This window comes from Crocuta crocuta, unplaced genomic scaffold, assembly GCF_008692635.1.
Source record: "Crocuta crocuta isolate KB4526 unplaced genomic scaffold, BGI_CrCroc_1.0 scaffold162, whole genome shotgun sequence".
In the NCBI taxonomy this organism is placed as follows: Eukaryota; Metazoa; Chordata; class Mammalia; order Carnivora; family Hyaenidae; genus Crocuta; species Crocuta crocuta.
Window position 1 is genome coordinate 710443 of NW_027529433.1, and position 23189 is coordinate 733631.

A 23189-nucleotide genomic window follows, 5' to 3' on the forward strand; every position below is an offset into this window, starting at 1 on the left:
CTCCTGCCTCTTCCGGTTGCGGGGAACCTATCCTAGTGTCGAAGTCGCGCGGCTCAGGAGGAGGTGCCCTGACAGGCCCAACCGAACGCAGGGAGGGAACGAGAAGGGCAGGAAGGGTGTGCACGCCTCTTCCGCCCTGCGCCCGGAAGGGTGATGTGGCTGGGGCTTCGCCGGCCTCACTATGGTAAGAATTGGGGCTGTGGGGTCGCAGCTGAACTTTGTGAAGGGGCCGCGGGCGCGAGCTAGGGCCGGAGGGTTGGACGGCCCCTCTGGGTGCGAGGGCCAGGGTGTTCTATCTCTAGGTTGATTCTGCCGGGGATCAGAAGATGCAAAGGCCCGGGAACCATGTGGCCGCTGCAAGCCCAGCAAGGAGAACCGGGGCCGACCGCCCAAGAAAGACCCCGGCGGTCGAAGGTCCCAGCCCCTCCCGCAGAGTTCACGTTTCTGACTTGTTTAAAGGATTTCGCTGGTCTGGCTTAACCCAGTTATTTAAATGGACTTGGTGGTCATTTATTCTTGGAGACCTGGAGCTTCTCGACTTCCGCGCTTGTCATTTCGCGTCTCTAATGCCCCTGCGGGCCTCGCACACCTTAATTTTTGTCTGTTGAGTTAGTGACCTTTCAGGACTCTCCTATTCCATTCTCTCACTCTAAACGATATTACTTTATTAAGTGTAGATTGTAATGAGTGGCGATCTCTGCAGAGGCAGTTTTTCTTATAGGAATGTACTCGAGGTGGTGTCTGGCCTGGGACCCTCCTTCCCCACACATTTTTAAGGTTGTATATATTATTTTGTGTGACTGCAGATTCCTTTGATAGTTTGGGCCCGCTGCTGCCAGCCGCTTCTACACCAGACCCTCATGGTGCACTTAATTAAATCCACAGGCCAAATGTTGCATTTATGAGCATATTTCTGGGGAAAGGATGCATGCCTTTGATTATAGTACAGAAACCATGACTCAAAAAAGTTTATTGTGGGGTGAAATTTGCTGAACTTATGTTCCAGAAGTTCCTGCAGAAACCCATTCAGTACTAAACCCTTAAACATTTAATCGAAAATTCATTAATTGTTTCTTGCTTTACTCCAACTACTTTGTAGATGGGGCATAAATCACAGTGTCTTCCCTAAGCTACGTACAGAGCTCAGAGTAAACAGCAGTTTACTGACAGGTTATTGGTTCCAGAGGCGAGAATTTATTCCAGCTTCTTTCCTCCTGTGGTGCTTTCGAATAAATACACTTGCTCTTTTTTTTTTTTTTTTAAGCTTATTTATTTATTTAGAGAGCATGAGAGACAGAGAGAGAATCCCACGCAAGCCCTGTGCGGTTAGCTTAGAGCCAGACTCCAGCATGAACTCATGAACCCTGAGATCACCTGGGCCAAAATCAAGTCAGAGTCTTAACCGACTGAGCCACCCAGGCTGTTCTACACTGGTTTTTAAAGAGTGTCATTAGTGAACTGTTACTTAGAAAATCTTCCTTTTTCAATTTAAAAACAGTGAAGATTATCACTCTTTTAGGTAATCTCTACCCCCCAATGCAGGGCTTGAACTAAGGACACTGAGAGCAAGAGTCACATGTTCTTACTGAATGAGCCAGGTGACTCTAGAGACTGTTACTCTCAATTCTTGCATAGCTTCATAGATGTTAAGGTTGAATTATTTTACTCTTCATACAAGTCAAAGATCTATTATTTTATCATCTCAGTGTCTTAGGAACTAGCTAAGAGCATGACAGTGTGTTTAAGATCAACAGTATTTAAACTGTCTAGCCATACTTGTTTTTTCAGAAGTAAGAAGAATATGGGGCGCCTGGGTGGCTTAGTCGGTTAAGCGTCCGACTTTCGCTTAGGTCATGATCTCGCGGTTCGTGGGTTCGGCCCCGCGTCAGGCTCTGTGCTGACTGCCACCTCAGAGCCTGGAGCCTGGAGCCTGTTTCGGTCTGTGACTCCCTCTCTCACTGACCCTCCCCTGCTCACACTGTCTCTCTCTCTCTCCTAGAAATAAATAAAACATTTATTTAAAAAAAAAAAAGTAACAAGAATAGCTCTCATCTGTTAGTACTTCTATGTGGCAGGCTTTGCTCAAAAAAATCAATTTATACGTACTGTCTTATTTCAAGCCTGTAATATCTGAGGAGATGTTTACAGACGAAGGAAGTCAAGCACAAGGAGACTGACGTGCCTGGGGTTGCACACCTAGTGGGTAGGAGAGCCAGACCTCAAATTTATTTTAATGTCCGTGAAATCTTCATGCTGTTGGTAATGAAAACAACATAATGGAAGATAAAGTATGTCTTAGTGATTTGTTGCTCTCAAGTATGCCAGTCATACGTGGATGGATAATAGAAACAACTGCCTGCTGGTTAGGTTTTCGTTCCTGCTCTGTTCCTGTGAGCTTAGAATGTCAGCATTTTCGAGAAAGAAAGTACCTTGCAGTTGGAAGAGCTAAACAATGAAGTTACTTTTTGAGTTTGCACCTAAACTTGTATATTTGTGAGGTATCCCTGTGATCGTGACATAAATGTGAATTACTGTATTTTAATGAATCCATTTTTAAAATGCATTTCAAGGCCATAAAAGGTTTATCAGGAGTAATTATTTACAACTAAAGCATAAACAGTCTGATAATTATATCACTTATGAATGAATACTTTTAAGAACTTCAGAATGCCTTGTTCTGCCTAACTCTTAAATCCTTCAAGATCTATATCAAGTTTCATCTTTTCCTAAGAAACCTTCCCTGCTCCTTCTGTTTTCTTCTCTTCAGTCTCCATTTGGGCATCCATAGCCCTTTGTTTATATCTCCAGTATCCCTCCAGCATAGCCGAAAAAGGCATACCTTGTGACTTGTATTTCTTCCCCCTCTAGCTGGAGTTTCTGAAGTGAAGAACCAGGTCTTTTGATATCTACATCACAATGGCAGTTAGTTATTCCTCAAATGGTTGCAGGTCTGGGGATACAAAGCCCTGTAAAATATGCATAGTGTCTTTAAGAGAGTTCACAGTCCACTGAAGGAGGTTATTAAATAAGCAAATGTGTTGTCTGAGATGGATAAAGAGAAATAATGTGTAGTGGAAAATACTTTGAGAAATTAGATGCCCAACCAATTCAGTCCAAATTGCTCGGCATTGATAATCTTTAAAAGTGCCAAGTGATTCTTACGAACAGCCAGGCTTCAAGCTGTATTTCCGATGTCGTGGTCACAACATTTTTCTTCATAACAGGATTTGTACTCTGTCCTTTGGAATACTTTTGTCTTATCAAATTATTTATCAAGAACATGTGAAGTACTAATTGCTTTACTTTTTTAAGTTTACTACTTACCATAGTTTTATGTATGGTTTCTCCTATTAACACCTTTGATCCTCTTGTTGCTTTGTGTTTAGATCTGTGGTGTCCATAAAATTGGTCTAAAACTAAGCAACACAAACACAGTAAATGCATTATAGATACCATGACAGTGAGATGAAAATAAGTGCAAATGACCATCTCTGTTGCCAAGGAAGAACAGAATTGAGGTGCTTTTGCTCTGGACTGTAGCTTTCCTCATAGCCATGAAAGTTCTTAATTTTAAGTGGAAAGCGGAAGTAGGAAAGGTCTGTCTCTACAATTTGAAACAAGACCAGTAAGATCAAATGGCTATTTACTCCAGCTCCTCATTTTACAAGTGAAATTCAACTGCTATGTACAAGTGACCATTTCATCCAAGAACAAATATTTGGATACTTTCCTAAATAATCCAAATGTTAATGGCCACTGATGTTGAGAGACTGGTATTTAACATCAAAACATTCAGCAATCCTGGTTTCTTGGTTTCAAATGAAACCAAGATCATTTGTATATTTGGTACAGTTTCAGTGGTGCCTTAAAGTAAGCAACAAAAGTTGAACTTAGGTGCTAACAACACCAAAAGAAAATGTTAATATTTCTGTGTGTTCATGGAAATATTAGTAATCACCTGTGGTCACTTGTGTTTGCATATTTATATACAGGCTTCATATATTCCTGCATTTCCATGTTTTCCATTTTAAGACCAAACAGTGGTACCTATAAATTTACAAGTAGAAACTATTTAGAAAATGCTGGTCTGACCTAGATTTGTAAATGATAAAATGCTGACCCACTTTAATTTTTATCACAATTAGGTTAGGAATACCATTTCTGGGGACTCCTTCCACCTCCGGAGAGGGATAAATCACTAGTTTTGTGTAAAAGCAGTTAACTATTTAAAACAAGTAAAATTATTATTCTGAACTTTTAAAAGTTTCAGTCTTTGGTATTCAGTTCTAGTTTTAAGTTGAATTTCAGTAAAACTGGAAGAATTAATATGTCAGTCACTTCCCACATAAGAGGCAATCAACATTTGAAGACCCCAGATAGTGTTATGCATAAGGAAGGCCCTTAATCAACAAACTGATTAAACAATTTGTTTTTAATAATGAAAAAATAAATAAATAAGCTACACGGAGCTCAAGTGATCCAGGACTAATGAAAATACTATAGGCTTTGGCAGTCTTTTCTGCAGATTAAGTACAGTTAGCCACCACTCACAGAGCATACCAAAGAACTGTTTAGCATATTAATATGTATATTTCTGCTGTTTTTCTCATTTGTTTCTTTGTGCCTTTATGCTGCTAGGATCTTTTCCCCTATTTTTCTCTCTGTTCCTAATGTTTTGGATGGTTTCTTAGACTACTGATATATATATCTAAAATGAAAACCTTACACTGGATTCTTGTTTTTGTATACAAACCTAATGAATATAGTTTTAATATGTGGGAATTACTGAAAATAAGAAATTGTATCTTCATAGATAAAATGATAAAAATTGAATCTGAAATAAATATTTCTTAATTTTCAAATTGACTTGAGAATTTGAGAGATTTTAAAATAGAATAGAGAGGTTTTAAAAGATGTGTTAACATCACAAGTAAGTTTTTGTTTTAGCACTAAGCTTTGCATCAACCATTCTCCATCTATTCACTGATAATTTTTTTTGTTAGTGGTGGCCAAATGAAAGTCTGAATTATGTTCATTATTTCAGATGGGTTAACAAATTGTGATTTACTTCAGAATGACTATACAAAGTGACTCTGAGTTTATTTCCTTCTCATTTGGATAATTTGATTTAGTACAATAGCATTAATCACTGAAGCATATCAGAATGTCTGATCAGCTAGGAGTAGTAGATGGGGCTGGAGTGTGGAGGGATAATCAAAGGGGCCTTTGGAGAAAAATAGTTTAGGATCTCCATTGTATTGTTTAGAAGAACGAACACAACTCTGAGACTAATGGTCAAAAGGCAAGGCAAGGCTGCTGTGTTCACAACTCCAAGTGTTACTGTCCTTATTTTATTTGAGGTTGTGCTTCACAGAGTGTTACGGGCAGCCCCGAGTCTAGGGAATGTTATTGGATGCCTCTTAATAAAAAGCGTTTGTTAGGTATGGTAAACAAAATGCCCTCCCCCACTTGAAAAAACACAAACCAAAACTTGTAAATATGTTATCTTAACTTGGAAAAAGGGACCTAGCATATGTGATTAAGCTAAAAATTTTCAAATGGGAAGATTATCTAGAATTATGGGGGAGAGTAATTTAATTATTAAGTTCCTTATAAGAAGCAGGGTCCCAGTCACAAAAGTGTCAAGGTCCCTGTGATGAGGAGTCACTAGCCAAGAACTGCAGACAGCCTCTAGAAACTGGAAAAGGCCGGAAAACAGATATTTTTCCCTTGAGCCTCCAAAAGGAATGAGTTCTATTTTATAACTTCCTTGGTTGGAATATGAACTATTTGATGTTTAATAGATAGCTAAATTTGTTAAACTGGGAAGCATACCATTGTATAACTCCCTGATACTGTCTGACTGAAAATTAGGTAAATAAACCTTAGATTTGAGAATTATTTGACGTTTTAGAATTTTCTGCCAACCAGCTAGCCTACTCGGTCATCTAGGGAGAGTCAGAACAGTTTCTCTTGAATAGTTAGCAAAACACTCAACTAATATATACCTTTTTAATAGCATACGTTGTTAGTTGTATGCTCTTGAATTTGTTGTTAAAATGTTCATTATTTGCAGTTGTTTTCAAGTTCATTCAGTGTTCATTCAAGTTTGTCAGTGATTTCTGTGCACTATTTTATTTAATAGTCACAGAGGGTTGATAAGAACCTCAATAAAATACAGGAGGCCATTACAGTTTGATGGGTGCTATCATGTATACATACCTGCACAATGATCTCAACCCTGCTTGGTGTAGAAAGTGGGGACAGGGAAGGCCTCACAGAGGAGGTGACTCAAGTTGAAACCAGAAATTTGAGTCAGTTCACCAGGGAGGCAAAAATAGTCTGCAAAAACACAGAGCACCTTAAAAAAATTAAAAAAAAAAAACAAAAACAAAAAAACCAGAACATCTGAAAAAGATGTCATGATCTGAAAAAAATTAAACACAGTAAATAACTTTACTTCCCTTATCACCTTTTTTTTTAAATCTTGTTTTCCTCTATTTTGTAATCTTAGCTTCTTCCTTTTTAATAACATTTTTCTACTGAGATACTAATTACTTTTCTACGAAACATCTGTTTCCTTTAAACCTGAGACTAAAATTTTATATCAGTAGACAACAGATACTAAGCTTTAAAAAGAATGCTTAGGTACAGTAAGCAGTGGTAGGCTAATGCCTGTAGGTTTGAAACATTCTGTTGTGGTTAGAGTCTGAGTACATCTCAAAGACTATATACCACCTAAGATTATTTGTTTACATCTTAGGGTATATAAACCCTAGAAACAAAGTTGTCTGTATTATATATTGCACACATGTAACTGGTTCTCATTTATAAATGGTTTCACACACAAAAGTATACATACACACCCCACTTCTTTAATAATAGACATGTCTCTAATTGCCTCTTAAGCTCTTTTATTATATAAAAATTCAAACATACACAGGTAGAAAGAAGAGTATAATGAAACCTTATATACTCAGTATTTCATCACCAACTGCATACTTCCCATCACACAAAATGGATTATTTAGAAACCAGTCCCAGACATCATATCATTTAAGCATTTTAACTAGACATTTAGGGAAGGAAAACGTACACATTGCAAAATTGTGAGATTTAGATAATCCATGAGGAACACAATAAACCTACTTGGCAAATTGATTTTCCAACTATTTTACTGCATAGGTCCTTTGCTTAATACAGTAAGCCTGCTCATTATTCCCTGAACATGCAAGTTCTCGATTCTGTGGGGATGTTTTCCATGCTTTTGTCTCTTCTGGAGCCTGCTCTCTATTTGCACAGTCTAATTGTGCCCTTTTATGGTTTGACTCAGTCCTTGCTTTCTCCTTGAAGCTCTTCCTTTTCTGTATGAAAACAGCATTTTTCTTGTCCCCATGGCTTAGTAACCACTTACATGTTACAAGGAGTTGCTTGTTAAAATACATGCTCTGTTCTAACTTGATTACAAATGCTGTGTGCTTCAGTTGTCTCGTGTATAAAATAAAGGTATTAGTAGCACCTACCTCAAATATACCAGGATAAATAAGATAATCCAAAAGAAGCTCTCAGTGAATATCAATTATTAGCTGTAAACGCCTGGAGGGAAGGAATCCTGCTGTGTCTGTTTTAATCCTGTGTCTAGCCTCATGCCCCAGACACAGTAGATACTAAATACATATTTAGTTATGGTGGCTGGAAAGAAATCTGTGCTTTATATTTCATGAGGTTATCAATTACTCTATCAATAAATACATAATACATGTTCAAAATATGGTCTTTGAAAAATAAGCATTGTGAAATACTGTGTTTTCTATATAGAATTTATCTTTAGAGTTCATTCATTGATTTAAGTGATAAAATTTTTGTCACTTGTTTTCACAGTTGCAAAATTAAAATTCAGGTCAATAAAACACCAACCCATATTAAACTTTATCCTTTGTGTATCCATGAAGAAATGATTTGCAAACAAAACTATTAAAATAGTAATCAAGTCATTTTTTCTCTTTTTCAGACCGTAAAAATAAGACTTAGAAAATCTGAGAAATCCAGAAAAGTTGAGAATTGGGTTAAACACCTTCCACAGATAATCACTACATTCTCCCCTCTTGCTTGTATAAAGGTTTATATGGCTAAAGATATACTGATTGTGGAATTTTTATACTGTTTTCCCCACTGTTTGGCATTTTTTGTCCTTAAGAATATTGGTAAATGACATGTAATTTTCTTAATGTTTTGAATAGTTTATAAATATGTGTCATAAAAATATAAAGAGATTAAAAATATTGACAGCTTCTGACATGTCTAGCTTTTGTTTTAGGATTCTGGACATTCTTGCTTATTTTTTCATATGAACTTCAAAGATCAGTTGTCTATTTTGAAAATAACTGGTTGGTGTTGAGTTCACTTTTAACTTACAGATTAGCTTTATGATGCTACCTTCCAATGTAATAACCTCATATACCACTCCATTCTACATTTATTTTTTTCAGTATGTTTAAAAGTTTTGTCAGTTTTGTTCTTTAATGCCAGTGCTGCATTTTTTGTTAAGCTTATTCATAAATATTTCAGGTTTTTGTTCTAGTTGCTATTACAAATAGAGACTGTTTTTCCATCATGTCTTTCAACCAGTTGGCAAGACAATCATGAAGCTACTGATTTAAATATTTTCGTTGTGTACCCAGCCATACCCAATTCCCTTATTGTCTGTAATTATTTTTTACTAGATTCTTTTGGGCTTTTCACGTAGCACTTCACATTTGCAAGTAGCAATTTTGCCTTTCTCAGAAAAATTTTTATAACTCTTATTCTTTGTGTAACTTCTGACATTATGGGAGGTGCCTCTGGGTTTACTTAATTAAGCCTATTGCTAGCTACTGTGATATTGATATATTTTATCTACTTGTATAAAATGGAAATAATTTTTCTTCATTATATATATAGTGGTATTTTGCACTTCCAGAAATTTATTTTATTTGTTCATCCATTACTTCTTGGTCTGCTTTGTGGTAGGTGCCTGGTCAGGTGCTGGAGATCAGAGCCTGATAAGGCAATGTCCACTTTCAGGGACGAGTATTATAAAATGCATGCCAGTCTGTGTGGGAACAGAAAGGAGAGGATTTTTTTATGAAATATGAGAGGGGAGGCAGATGGGTTCAAGGAAACTTCCCGGAAAAGATGATGCTTGAGCTGAACTTAAGTAGACTAAGTTCATCTCCATTTTACTTTGACTGAAAAACTATGATTTCCAGTCATGTCTTTGTTAAATTTTTTCAGTAACTTTTAAAGAACCAACAATGAAAGAGCAAGTGGTTTTCTTTCACCAAAACCTAATAGCTTAGAATTAGTCAATGCATGGAACATGACTGCTTAAATTTAAAGCGTTCTTATTCTAAAAGAATTTCAGAATTGAAAGAAACTTAGGCAACATTTAGTCCATATCCACTCTCCACCAAGGTGTGAAACAGAGACTTAGGTTAATGAATCAGCTGAAGTCCTACGCCCACTATAGGCAGAGAGCATGGAGACTCCATACTGCCTCGGTTCCTAGAATATCTGTATTTAATTACATAATGATTCAGTTTTGGTGAGCTACTTTGGATTCATGACATTTTTGGTAGTGTTTTCAAATTCTTGAATTTAGAATTTTTGTTGCATCTTCTCCATTCCGTAGGCCAAAGAATGGAGAGGAAAGTACACTCTCGGAATACCTTATGATTTGGGGTTTTAAGTATTCTCAGACAGGCCATTCTGTTTGCCTTTTTGAAGAACAAATCTATGATTCTTAATATGGAATTGTCTGGCATTTTTTACCTATGCGGTTTTTCTTGTGATATTAATTTTTCTTTTTCTCTTTTTAGTCTGCCATTTTCAATTTTCAGAGTCTGTTGACTGTAATCTTGCTGCTTATATGTACCTGTGCTTATATCCGATCCTTGGCACCCAGCCTCCTGGACAGAAATAAAACTGGGTATGTTACTAAAGATATCCAATCACCTGTATTAGTTCTTATAGACATTGAGTGTAAATTACCATAAAAGTCATTAAATAACTTAATTTCTATATATAGATTATTTTTATAATAACTTTTTACATTATTTTCTCCCTCTGTTTTTCAAAACCTGAAAAGTTTGAGGATGCCTGGGTGGCCCAGTTGGTTAAGTGCCCAACTCTTGGTTCCGACTCAGGTCATGATGCCGTGGTTCATGGGTTCGAGCCCCAACCCAGGTGCCACATTGACGGTGCAGGGCCTGCTTGAGATTCTCTCTCTCTCTGCCTCTCCCCTCCTCACGTTTTTTTTCCTCTCTCTCTCTCTCGCTCTCAAAATAAATAAACTTTAACAAAACATATTTTAAGAACCTGAAAACTTTCTATTCACAGAATCTTACTAAATAAAAAGATAAATACTAGAAATAACCTGAAATGTGTTCAACTTAAAAAAAAAGTATATTTAAAAAAAATAGACTTTTTTTTTCTGGGATGAGAAATACAGTTTAGTGCTTTGAAAGACAGTATTTTGCCTTCCTTTTTATGGAATAATTGGTAAAGTTGGTTATTTTAAAAAAAAGTTGTTTTTGAAGCATTAGACAGTTTGTAAGCACTGTGTCCATAAAAATAAGAATGTAGTCATTCCCTCTCCAGTCCAAGACTGCTCTAATCATATGAGCTCCCTGTCAGTATCAAAAAGCAAACATCTTTGGAGAAATTTACATAGCTTACTCAACACAGTAATAAAAATTAAGTTTTGGGCATGTTATATCCCTTTTATTATATGTTCACACCTTGAAAATATTTGAGCTTAATATGATAATACAGAATTAAAATTTTTAAGTGCCATATTCATAATACAGAAATGTGGGGCACCTGGGTGGCTCAGTCATTTAAAGCAACCAACTCTTGATTTTGGCTCAGGTCATGAGCTCCCATTCCTGAGATCCAATCTGATGTGTGTTTCAGGCTCACAGCATGGAGCCTGCTTGGGATTCTCTTTCTTTCTCTCAAAGTAAGTAAACTTTACAAAAGAAAAAAACATAATACAGAAATACATGTTGAATTAAACTAAAAGGAAGAGTAGATAAAAAATCAGACCATGTGGTGGAAGCTATGCAAACTTCTTTGCCTTGCATATCTATTAATTTTATGAATACTTGTGTGAATCCTTTTTTTTTTTTTTTTTTTTTTTTTTTTTTTTACTTTATTTTGAGAGAGAGGAGGACACAGGGAATAGATCCCAAGTAGGTTCCATGCTGCCAGCACAGAGCCTGACATGGGGCTCAAACTCATTCCTTTCATGATAAGAGCCTGTATCTGCTTAATCATTTTAAGAACAAAAGGTGAAAGAATATTTCACATAGGAATAATGGTCTCCAGAGCTGTATTAGGCCAGAGTAGAATCCTGCAAAGTCAAATTTTGCCATTTCATTAATAAAAATCTCCTAACAAGAGGCAAGGTGGTAGATATTAAACTGTGAAAGTAATAATTTCTGCTTCTCTTTTCTTCACTTCCGTTCTGTCTTTAAGGTCATAATTAGCATGTATCCAAACATTTCATTATCTAAATTATTTGGCTTTTGTTACCATTTCTTTCTTTTTATTTCCTAGAGTTGTTCAGACATGTGTAAAGGAATAAATAAAAGCTCTAATCAGTTTTGAATATTGAAAATCCTATAATCCTGTTCCAAGAAACTGATAATCGGTTGCTTTTGGCCTGAAGGATTATTAGTTTACCTACTGAGGTTATTTGTCCATCAGTTTTTATGATAGTGCACCTCTTCCTTCATAGAAACTGATTTCTCTTCACTCTACCTTTTTTTTCTCTTTAGTCCTGTGTGCTAAGTCTTTATTCAATTTAATACTTTGTCCACTTGTTGAAATTATATAGTACTTTGTTAAATTATATAATCTCATGTGTTGCTTAGTTGTGCATGAAGCCTTTCCTCCCCTGATGATTAACTTAAAGCATATGGTAGAAGCCAGTGAACTTTCTCATTGATCTGTTCCTTGCTATTGTAATATAACACATAACACCTACCTAATAAGGTATTTAACTGTTTATTTCACTAAAAAATAATAACATAGTGCAGCACCTGAGTGGTTCGGTTGGTTGAGAATCCAACTCTTGATTTCGGCTCACGTCATGATCCCAGGATCTTGGGATTAAGCCCCATGTCAGGCTCTACTGTGGAGCCTGCTTAAGATTATCTTTCTTCCTCTATCCCTCTCCCCTGCTCATTTGCACTCTGTTTCTCTAAAAATAAAACAATAATCATAGGATTTCATTAAAAAATAATTACAACATTTATGCTTTCCAATACAGTTATGAAGAAAGTAGATGGCATGTGGAAATGTCTGCTGCTCATTCCTTTGGGAGCAGGAAGACATCCATTACATGCTACATTGAAAAAGGAGTTCTCAGGGCTGCCAGCCTTACAGTAGAGGCTGAGTAGTAGTATATTTCTCCTACATGTAAGACCGAAGAAACAGCATGCCTCTATGTGTATTGTAAAGCATATACTGACCCATTTAGCTATTAAAGGCTTTTTTTAAAAAACTTTTGTTTCTGTTTCTTCCATTTTATTTTGACTTGTATATAAGAAATATTTTCTCTAGGAGAAAGTTTTACAGGCCATTGTCCTTCTGTTACAGTACATGTTTTTATGATATTCATAGTAAACTGCCTTACATTATAGTGAGTATTCCATGTTTTAAGTAAAGATGTATAGACCAGTTGGATAAAACAGGTTCTTGATGACTCCACTGTTGAAAATAATCTAATTTTTTACTGCCTCAAATAATACAGAACTAAAAAGCAGCAATAAAAGATTGCTACTTTGCCTCATTGCCTATTATCATAGACTTGATTAGTTTTATCAGCCATAGACACTAAGCAGCATAATTTTATTGGTTTCTACTAACAAAGTGTCTGTGTTAAATAAATAGCACTTATTTATTAATGAATAAATAATAGCATATTACAGAAATATGTCTAGGTAGGAAAATATATGGGAAAGGCCAGAGTGGTACTACTAAATCTCTAAGTTGCCCAAGTTAAAGAAATTTTTTCATTTACATAGCTTTTAATATGCTGTGTCACCACAATTTCCTACTGATGCTTTGAGTGGCTTATTTCCAGGTTATCAAACCTGAGATCACTGTGATTGTGATCAAAGGATTCTAGACTATGTTCTTTGGGCTGTAAGCTTCCCGTGCAGGAGCTTCCGGGTGTCCTGCCTCTCAGTCTCTCAGCCAAAGTAGCTTTAAATCCATGGTGCAGGTTATAGTCAGTAGATTTTTACCATTGAAGAACCATGGCATTGCATGTCACTAACTTCCATTTTTGGATGAAACCTAAACCAATTTTAAGTGATATCTGAAGTTACTATCACATGTGCCTTGAACCTGTGTTTTACTGAAGATAGCACATATTAGTCACTATTCTGAAGACTTTCTGTGTAATAACTCATTTAATCCTTATAACAACCATATGAGGGTGTGTGCTATTAATGAGAAAATAACTTGCTCACAGTTAATACAACCAATCAGTTTGAACTAAACTTCAGCACAGTGTGGCTCTTATATTATTCTACATTCTTTTCAAGAATATGTTTGATTTTTGTTCTTTTATTCCTCTAGGAAAGTTGCTTCACCTGTCAGAGTATCCATCCTTCAAAATAAACTTCTATTTTTGCCCATTTCATATCATCTGAACTAAGAGACATTTGCTTTGAGGTCAGGAAGTTATCCTTCACAGGAGGAATGCCCATAGAACTTACTTGAACCAGTATCTTCTTTCAGTCTTAATCCTTCAGATACAATTATCCATCAACCAGCCATCTCTTTGGGCACAAAAAGAGTATAATATCAATTTCCCTGGAATTTAAGTATTATGATATTGTTATACCAGTCCTAACCCACTGCAATAAGTAGTGCTGATCTATCTTGACTTTTAGCAATGTATAATACTATTTGCAATTCTGTTCTTTGTCAAAGCAACAAAATAATTATCTACAATGTTTGTGTATCTTTTAGTTACCTCTATTCATTGAATGACTCCGTTGTTTTTCTTTTAAAGGTAGTACTTTTTATACATGCCAAAGAAGTAAAATACGTATATAATTTGTATTCAACTCATAGTATATTCATTTATAGAATTGAAATGAACATTTTCATTCTAATTCTTATTTCCAAAATGTATGTATTTTAAATGCCATGTTTGATTAACTCATAAAGTGTTCCTAAAGCAGGATTTTGTACTTCTATTGAAAACTTAGGCACATATTTTTGTATTCTCTTTTGAATGACATAGCTATGTAAATTCTATCATTGGAGTTCATGGCTATAGATCATTTAAATATAGAAAAACATTTTGTAAAAAGTAAGTTCTGTAGTGTGAGAGTTTTATTTTTAACATCAGAATACTACCAAACCGTGTTCGTTTACCTTTTTTTCAAAATTACTGTTGATATAAATTGGCGTATATATTTTCTGCTTTTAAAAGTAAAGCAATTGAAGTTGATTGAATTAATTCTACAGTAAAAAGCCCTGTGCAAATTTTTGCCAGTCATATTAATTTACTGTGGATTTAAGCTAAGACACCGCATATATTCCAGTTTGTAACCATTTATGTACACTAACAGTTGATAAGCTCCTTTGTCCTACTTTGGTACAAAGATGGTGGCCCATCTGGTGGCTCAATATCAAATAAATTTCAGTTTTGAAACAAAGTATCAAAAGAGAAAATGCCAGTGTGTAATGAATTCTCTGTATGATCCTGAGAGAATGGTTTACTTTTCCCAGTAATCAATAGCTACTCTTTCCTTTTTATTCTATGCAGATTGTTGGGTATATTTTGGAAGTGCGCCAGAATTGGTAAGTGTCTTTCTATAACTTCTACATCATCAGCTCTAAGTTATTAGACAGTTTACTTAAGCCGTATTCACATAAATCAAATGTCAGTTGTAAAGCTGTAAATCTGTAGGATTCTCAGTTTTGTGCATTTTTGTAAAAGTTTGTAGAGTCCTACCATACTTTTCCTTGTATAAAACTAGACATGATGGATACCTCATAATACTTCATAAGCAGAGAGATGGAAAATACAAGAAAAATCTAATTCACATATCAAATACTGTGCTTTTTCTGGTGTTGAGATTTCAGACAAATGTTTATAGTTTTATGCACACATGCTTATAGTATACAATATGCTGCTCTGTATAATTTGTGCTATTTTGATAACTAAGGATGAATTTCCCATCTAATGAAAAGCCGGCTTGCTAACCAACTGTCTAAACATAATCATTTTATTGCCCTATGCTAAGTCCCAGAATGTTATATGTTGTTTTTAGAAAGCATTAAGTGTTTCACCTGTTTTCATAGCTGAGTTTTGTTCTGTTTAAAGTTAAATGTGATCATCTTCTAACTTTTCATAATAAAATTAGTTATGTTTTTGTGTGTTTACGTTTAGATAATAATGAACACTTGTCTGATCCCTATGTGTATATAACATTTAACACAGTGCCCAGCTCATAGTAGACTCTAAATGATTGGTAGGTAAATGAATTAGAATGTATTGTACTGATATAATTCACCAGTGTTCTTGAATAATAGAGTATACCCTTCTTAACATAGCTGGTTCCATAAAAGCATGTTAGAGCATTTGTACTTGTTCCACTTGTATTGAAAATGAATATTTCTTCTCCTCTTTGGAATTATTTACATGACTCCCTCAAAAAAAAGTTTGATTTTGGTATTCTTCCAATATTTAATTTGTATATAACCACTGTTTTTCTTTTATAAAGTTATGAGACTTTAAAGAAAAGTTTTTCTACATTTGATATTTAGTCTAGTTAGCCAGTCTGATAATAGCCTGAATTACCCCAACGAGTCACTTTGGATAGGAGGAGAAAATAGGAGTCCTCTCCCTTACATAATATGTGTTCCATTTAGAGTATTGGGTTTTATTTTGGATTTACTTCTCAGAGATGTGGAAAATTTAGAAGATCGTCCATAACAGGAAACAAAATTGATTAAAGATTGAAAACTGCAAACCAAAGTTCTTATAATATTTAGACATTTTTCTAAAGAAGACCTGAGAATTGGTATAATATATCAGAAGTTTTTACAGGTATAACCTAGTCTCAGCTAAGGTTATACCTGAAAATTAATTGTGAGAGTTTCTAATTCTTTAGCATTTTCTAATATTCATATGTTGTTAACCATTGAAATAAATAATTATGAGAGAGCAAGTTTTCTTCCCTTGAACTTTTAGTCATCAAGGCAAGACCCATTAACAGAACTTGTAAGCGTCATACTAAATTATATGGAAGTCCTTTTAAAAATCTGTTATGATGAGATTATAAGATTCCTTGACCTTTCGGATTTCTTTCTGGAAAATGACAGTAGAGTATAAAGAGTCACCGAAAACTACCTACTTCAAGGCCCTCATTCTAATGTACTGACCACTGAAGCAGACATCTTTTTGAGAATTCACTGTGCTTTTAACATGTTAAACTGTCCTTCTTCAATGTTCTTTGTCATACTTTATGATCTCTTAGGGTGATAGACGTGAGAATCCCTTCTCTAGTTCATTGACTTTAGAGAGGTAAAGCACAGATATAGCCTAGCTAAGTGGTTATTAGGACATTTAATCTTGTCTGGAGACATTTTTGGTTGTCGTAACTGAATACATAACACGTACTCAATATAGGTTATGGATTTTGCTAAACATCCTACAATGCACTGAGCAGCCCCTCACAGAGAACTGACCCAAAATGTCAAAAGAGTGCCAGAGTTGAGAGGGCCCAACCTAGATTTGCAGAGATTTGTGGTGCAGCCTTACCTCATATCTAGTCCCACCCAACAGCTGCAAAGCCTGAAATAACAGTGGAAATCTTAATCACTTGAAAAATAACAAAGAAGGGAGAGATAAAGAGTAGAGTACTCTTGATGGCTAATGCTGATAGATCATAGTAAATGTAAATATATGTAAACTAAAGTACTTGTTTCAAAGCCAAGTCACCCAGGAAAAGAAATAATATTGTCAAGGACAGAGTGGAAAGAAACCCTCAAGGAAACTGTGGAAGAGAGAACATAATGAAAGATCAAGACTGTCCTAATAAAGTAAGAGTCTCTGTGTTAGAGTAACAGTCATTGTTCACTGGTAGAATATAAACAGTCTGATGTGAGGAGTCAGAGCTTTCACCTCAATTGTATGAAGTTGCTGTGTCATGAATAAAAGTTTTTAAAGGTGTTTTAAATTATTAAGATATTTAAAATCCATTTTACATAATAAATTAGAAAATCTGTACAGCTTCATTCAGTAGCCAACCAAGGTGACGCTTTTCACAATGGTTACTTAGAAGTGTAGGTGAAAATTTCAGGTGTCTAGTTTGTAGCTTTCATGATGATCTCCTTCAGTATCATCTGTTTTTGCTGTCTGATTATAAACTGCCTTTTCTTTTTGCTTGGTCAGTTAGTGTTTTCATTGTTTCTCCCTTTTTTTTTTTTTATTTTTTAGTGTTTTATTTATTTCTGAGAGAGAAAGAGAGAGAGACAGCATGAGCAGGGAACGGTTAGAAAGAGAGGGAGATACAGAATCTGAAGCAGTCTCCAGGCTCTGAGCTGGCTGTTAGCACAGAGCCCGATGTGGGGCTCGAACCCACAAACCGTGAGATCTTGACCTGAGCCGAAGTTGGATGCTTAACCAACTGAGCCACCCAGGCACCCCTCATTGTTTCTCTTGACTATATGAGTGCCATAGATTAAATGGTTCAGTTAAACTATTCATTTCTTGCCAATTATCTGTAAATATTAGCTTTCATTTTGGTAAAATGGCTCAGAAAATGTTAATGCTGATACGCTCCTCTCTTATCTTGACACAGAATATATCCACCAAGAAAGGATGCAATTTTAATGGGAAAAGGCCCAGCGAAATCATCTTATCATGTTACACATCACGGTACAGCAACTGTTTCACATTCACTTAGACAGACCTAAGACCAGAAGAGAAGTAACAGTCTTACCCAAGTTCAACCAAAGATGTTTAGCTCTACCACATGGCGATCTCTTTTAAGAAAATTAAAAACAGGAAAATGAAACCCATATGTAAATTACAGCATTCTGAGTTGGAAGATGAGGAAGAGAAGAACTTCCTCAAAAATTAATCTGCAGCAGATGGAAAATTCAGGACAATACTAATTTCTCCTTTTAGGTGTTTAATAAGACTATATTAGACAATAAGAGTATCTAACGTTACTTAAAATGAGTGGCTTCCTTATGAAATCCACTTGAAAATTATGTCTGGTGTTGCCCCAAAAGATTGACATTGCTTAAAAATGATGTCCCAAGTTATTTTTTTTTCTCAGTTGAGATAGTAGCATTATGAAAATTCTGTTGTCTCACTTTTTAGAATTTCTTTTAGAGAAAGCAGTCCACTAAATGTCTCTGGATAGAAAACCACCAAATGTTTCTTTTATTTGTATGTGTGTAATACCTTCTATGAGTATGGTCACTGAGCAAACAGCAAGATATAAAATTAATAACAAGATGCCTGTGAGCTCTTTGAAGAAGCTCCGAAAATGAAAATGACCTTGAGGATTTTAGTTGATTAGAATGATCAAGATTGACATTTTCCAGAAGTAGTTAACTAAACTTACCAAATGAAATAGTTCCTTACAAAAGGAACTTATTACTGGGAGGGATCTGATTTTTAAGCACCGTAGAAAAACACATGTGAGGGGAGCATAAATAGCCTCTACTACAGGACACCAGGGATATGCCCATGGTTATTTCTAGAAATAGCATGTCACTCCCTCTTCCTTCCTTGTGTACCCTCAGAGCAGCATAAATGCCTGGTGCTTTGTGGAATTGTATACCCATTCAATTAATGAAAAAACCAGAAAGAACAAGATGAGGTTGGGATAACTCACAATCACAGGAAATCTAATCTGTTTGCAAGATAGTTTCACAAGCCATCTCCATTCTGCTTCATGCGAAGGAAGGTCTCCAAATATAAACACCTTTTAAACACATGTGAGAATTGACTCCTATAAAAGTGGTTATTTTAAGTTCTACATTTCTTTTTTTTTTTTTTTAATGTTTTATTTATTTCTAAGAGAGAGAGAGACAGCATGAGCAGGGGAGGGTCAGTGAGAGAGGGAGTGACAGACTCTGAAACAGGGTCCAGGCTCTGAGCTGGCAGTCAGCACAGAGCCCGACGCAGGGCTCGAACCCACGAACCGCGAGATCATGACCTGAGCAAAAGTCGGATGCTTAACCGACTAAGCCACCCGGGCGCCCCTAAGTTCTACATTTCTAACCCAAGAGTTATTATACTATAAAACATTTCATATGAAATCCATCTCAGAAATAGTTTTTTCTAAAATGTTTCTTCATGGGGGCGTCTGGGTGGCTCAGTCGGTTAAGCATCCGACTTTGGCTCAGGTCATGATCTTACAGTTCATGGGTTCAAACTCCACATCGGGCCCTGTGCTGACAGCTCAGAGCCTGGAGCCTGTTTGGATTCTGTATCTCCCTCTCTTTCTGACCCTCCCTGTTCACGCTCTCTCTCTCTCAGAAATAAATAAAACATAAAAACAAAAATAAATAAATAAATAAAAATAAAATGTTTCTTCATGAAGCATTTTATATCCTTTTTTTTTAGCTAGTTACATTTTTTAAATATCCTTTTCTTTTTAAAGCTTTTATTTAAATTCCAGTTAATATGCAGTTTATGGTAGTTTCAGGTATGCAGTGTGATGATTCAGCACTTCTGTACATCACCCAATGCTCATCACAACAAGTGGCCTCCTTAATCCCCATCACCTATTTCACCCATTCCTTGCTCACTTCCTTTCTGGTAAAAATCAGTTCTCTGTAAAAATCAGTCTCTGAAAGAGACTTTAGTCTCTTTCTTGGTTTGTATTTTATGTCTGCTTTTTTAAATGAAGTTTTCTGATCACTCTCTTATTTTCATCTATGAATGCTTTTTTTTCCCCTTCTTAGTGTCCTAAATTTCTACCTATCAAGCAAAAAAATATATAGCTGAAAATTGTATGTCATTTTATAGGTAGAAATTTCCCTTTTTAAAACAAAAATATAAGCCATTTTTTGGGGGCCTTAATTGAGTTGAGATAGTTTCTGTTGGATCTCTGTCCTACATGCTGTGTTGTATTTTTCAGTATCTGAGTTTACGTATGTATGGCACATTTAGGGTTTTCTAAACACATGAAAGGAGTTGGTCTTAGAAATAAATCCCTATAATTTAGCTCATTCTGTATTATACATGCGTTTATGTTACATCTAGTTCTTGTTTTGGTCATCCCTCCAAATGCGTGGGCCTCCTAGGGCAAAAATTTATCTGATTCTTATATATCCCTCTCCCATAATAAGTAATAACATTACCATATCCATGCTGACTACTCAGTGAATCAACATGAATATCTCCCTTCTTTTCAACAGGTGAACGGAAGAGTCCTTACGTTGCAGTATGCTGTATAGTGATGGCCTTCAGCATTCTCTTCATACAGTAGCTTGGGAAAATATCAATTTAATTGCCATCAGATATCAATATGGAAAAAGGACTTATCTACAGAAAATAATGGAATGAATGGTTAACCCTTTTATCTCTGAACATTGAATGAGATAAATTTGCAGCTGCTGTTCTCTATTTTTGTTATTGGACCAATGTTCTATATAAATAGGATGTAACCATTGAATACTCAATAGAGTTTAATATGTCTGTAACAATCAATCTCAGTACTGTCACTACGATATTACATTCTGCAAATATTATTCTGTTATGTCAGATACCAATTTTTAGTGAGGTGTCTCTAAGACACAGAATAGAAAACAAAATTGTTAAATTACTCCACTTCATTTCACTGTGATTTGGAAATGATAAATCTTTATAGAATCAGACATTTTTCTGGGCTAGCTCTTTTTATTGAGGAAAAAAAAGGTTCAATTTGTGTTGATAAGGATTGCATTCATATTTAATAATGCTTGCTTTTCCTCTGGCCACACCAGAGCATTAACAGAGTACCTCTAAGCAAAGTCTGTAGTGTGCTACATGTGTTTCAGCTATTTAAAACAAGCCTGTGCACTTCTTAAGGAAGAAGGCAAGTGAGATGTGACTTAAGAACAATATTGGGAAAATGACCATATTTAACATAAAAGTTTAGGATAGCTGACTAGTCCGGTAGCCTCTGAAATAAGTATGGATAAATATCTTATGAATAAATTGACTGCTCTCATTTTCTGAATTAAGACTACATTCTTAGAGTGAAAAGAGCAAAATAGAACAATTCAGAAAGATAATCCTGTATGTGTCTTTCATTCTTTTTAAGTGTCAGGTCTCCAATTTTAATTGCCCCAAAATGCAAAACTGTATCATTTTGTTTATTTTTAAATACAGCACTTTAAATCTAGTTTACTTTTTGTTGTCAACTTGAACTGGAACCTACTATGTAATTCAGTAGGTGATGGTAAACAGTTTTCAAATCTCCTTATCTGTGTACTTTGGCATAAGTGTCTTTGAATTTTGATAATAAAGACCTTCAATCACCTTCATCAAAGCAAGAGAAACACTTGGAATATGACATATGCATTTTGCAGTAGAGCAGTTACAAGGTTATAGTTACCATATTTTAAGGCTTAAACTAAAATTCTGTTAGAATTTCAAAGCTAGGGGGAACTTAAATATCTTAGCCAAAGTTTGCCCATCCTAGGTAATACTGATTAGATATTACCCTTGGCTATTAATTCCCTTTTCTCTTTTTAAGAAAAAAATATTCAGAATTTTTTGAAAATGAGTCTGCTGATAGCTCTTTCTGCAGAAACAAAGTATGGAATTAAAAGCCATCTCTTTTAAAGACCACTTTAAAGTACTTGAAAAGAATTCTAGGAAACGTATAAGAAAAGCTTATTGTGCATTGTCTGCTTTTTTCGCAAAAGGTAAAAGCTGCTGTAGGCTATCAGTATATTTATTTTACAGTTTTGGCCTAACTAACTGGTAAAAAGTTATACATTTTGCTTTAGACCAGGAATCAGGCTATGGTCATGGTGTATACTCTGAACTGTCTCTTGGGCTTTGCGTTAGGTCAAGAATTTTCAGGGTATCCTAAAAATAGGACCCTTATGAGCAGGTACATGCAGAGCAAGTCACCTTTCTGGGTCTGGTTCCTGAGTGGCCATCTGTTGTCCAACTCTGCTGCCAGCTGGACTTTCCAAAAGCTATCTCAACTGATTTTCTTATGTGCTAACATAAATCCAGTATGAATAATATGAATAAAGGGAAGAATATTCTAGATAATCAGTTCGAGGACATTTCTTTCATTTTGACATTTCGGAGGAGGGTAGGTGGAAAAGTGGAGGAAGAAATAAATTCTTTGAAAGATGTGTGGTAGTATATAAAACTTGTTGCTGTGTGTACATCCTTAATAGAGTGGGAGGCAGCTTATTTCTGACCCCCAAGCATTATGACCTATTTGGCAGGTTAGGGAAAGAAGATTCTGTGAAGAAAATAATGTAGCATTTTCCTAAATATTTATTTCAAAGAGTTACCACTGAATCCTGTTCTCTAACCCAAAGGGCAATGTAGGTAGTTTTAGATCCACAGAATATTCAGATATTCCCATTGTGGTCTTGATCGAGTGGTCGGATGCAGAAGAGGATTATTAAGGATCAGTTTAGCATCAAGTGGGCTGCCTCTGTCACGTGCTCTTACTGCATAGCTGGATGGGATGGTGGGCACTGAAGTCCACATGTTGCAAGGCTTGAATACTCTCGCTAACCTCCTTCCAGGCTCCAGAATCTTGATCCCATCGCTCATGGAAACTGTTTTGTGCTGATACTTAGTTCCTGATTGGCCTCAGCAAGGCAGTCTTAAATGATGGTCAGTTAAAAGGCCACTTAGTCAATTGAATTCTCTCTGTGACTAAAAAAACTTGAATTCATGTCCAGTGTCTTGTTAATGCCCACTGTGCCAGGCACTCTCCATGTTCAAATTTAAAAAACTAGCCCTTTTGCACTGGGGATAATAGTAATATATAACTTATAACAGACACCTTCATTTTGGTAATATGCAGATCAGTCTAGTTTTATCTTAAAGAAGAGGTCAGAATGAAGGGACTTCTCCAGGTGTACAAAGTGAGAAATCAACAGGTCTCTGCCTAGTTTTTTGGGAAAGACCTAGCACTT

General features: G+C 35.7%; 1 protein-coding gene and 1 non-coding gene across 2 annotated transcripts; both read left to right on the forward strand.

Annotated features, from left to right (window-relative positions):
* The first annotated feature begins 107 nt into the window (after positions 1–107).
* On the forward strand, positions 108–22305 carry TMEM167A (transmembrane protein 167A). Its single transcript, XM_077759857.1, has 4 exons — positions 108–184; positions 9857–9966; positions 14830–14864; positions 20451–22305. The coding sequence occupies exons 1-4, from the start codon at positions 182–184 to the stop codon at positions 20519–20521; spliced, it is 219 nt and encodes a 72-aa protein (XP_077615983.1). The 5' UTR covers positions 108–181; the 3' UTR covers positions 20522–22305.
* Positions 12329–12463, forward strand: LOC144228137 (small nucleolar RNA U109). Its single transcript, XR_013334129.1, has one exon. It is a non-coding gene; the product is annotated as a small nucleolar RNA U109 (small nucleolar RNA).
* Positions 22306–23189: the final 884 nt, after the last annotated feature.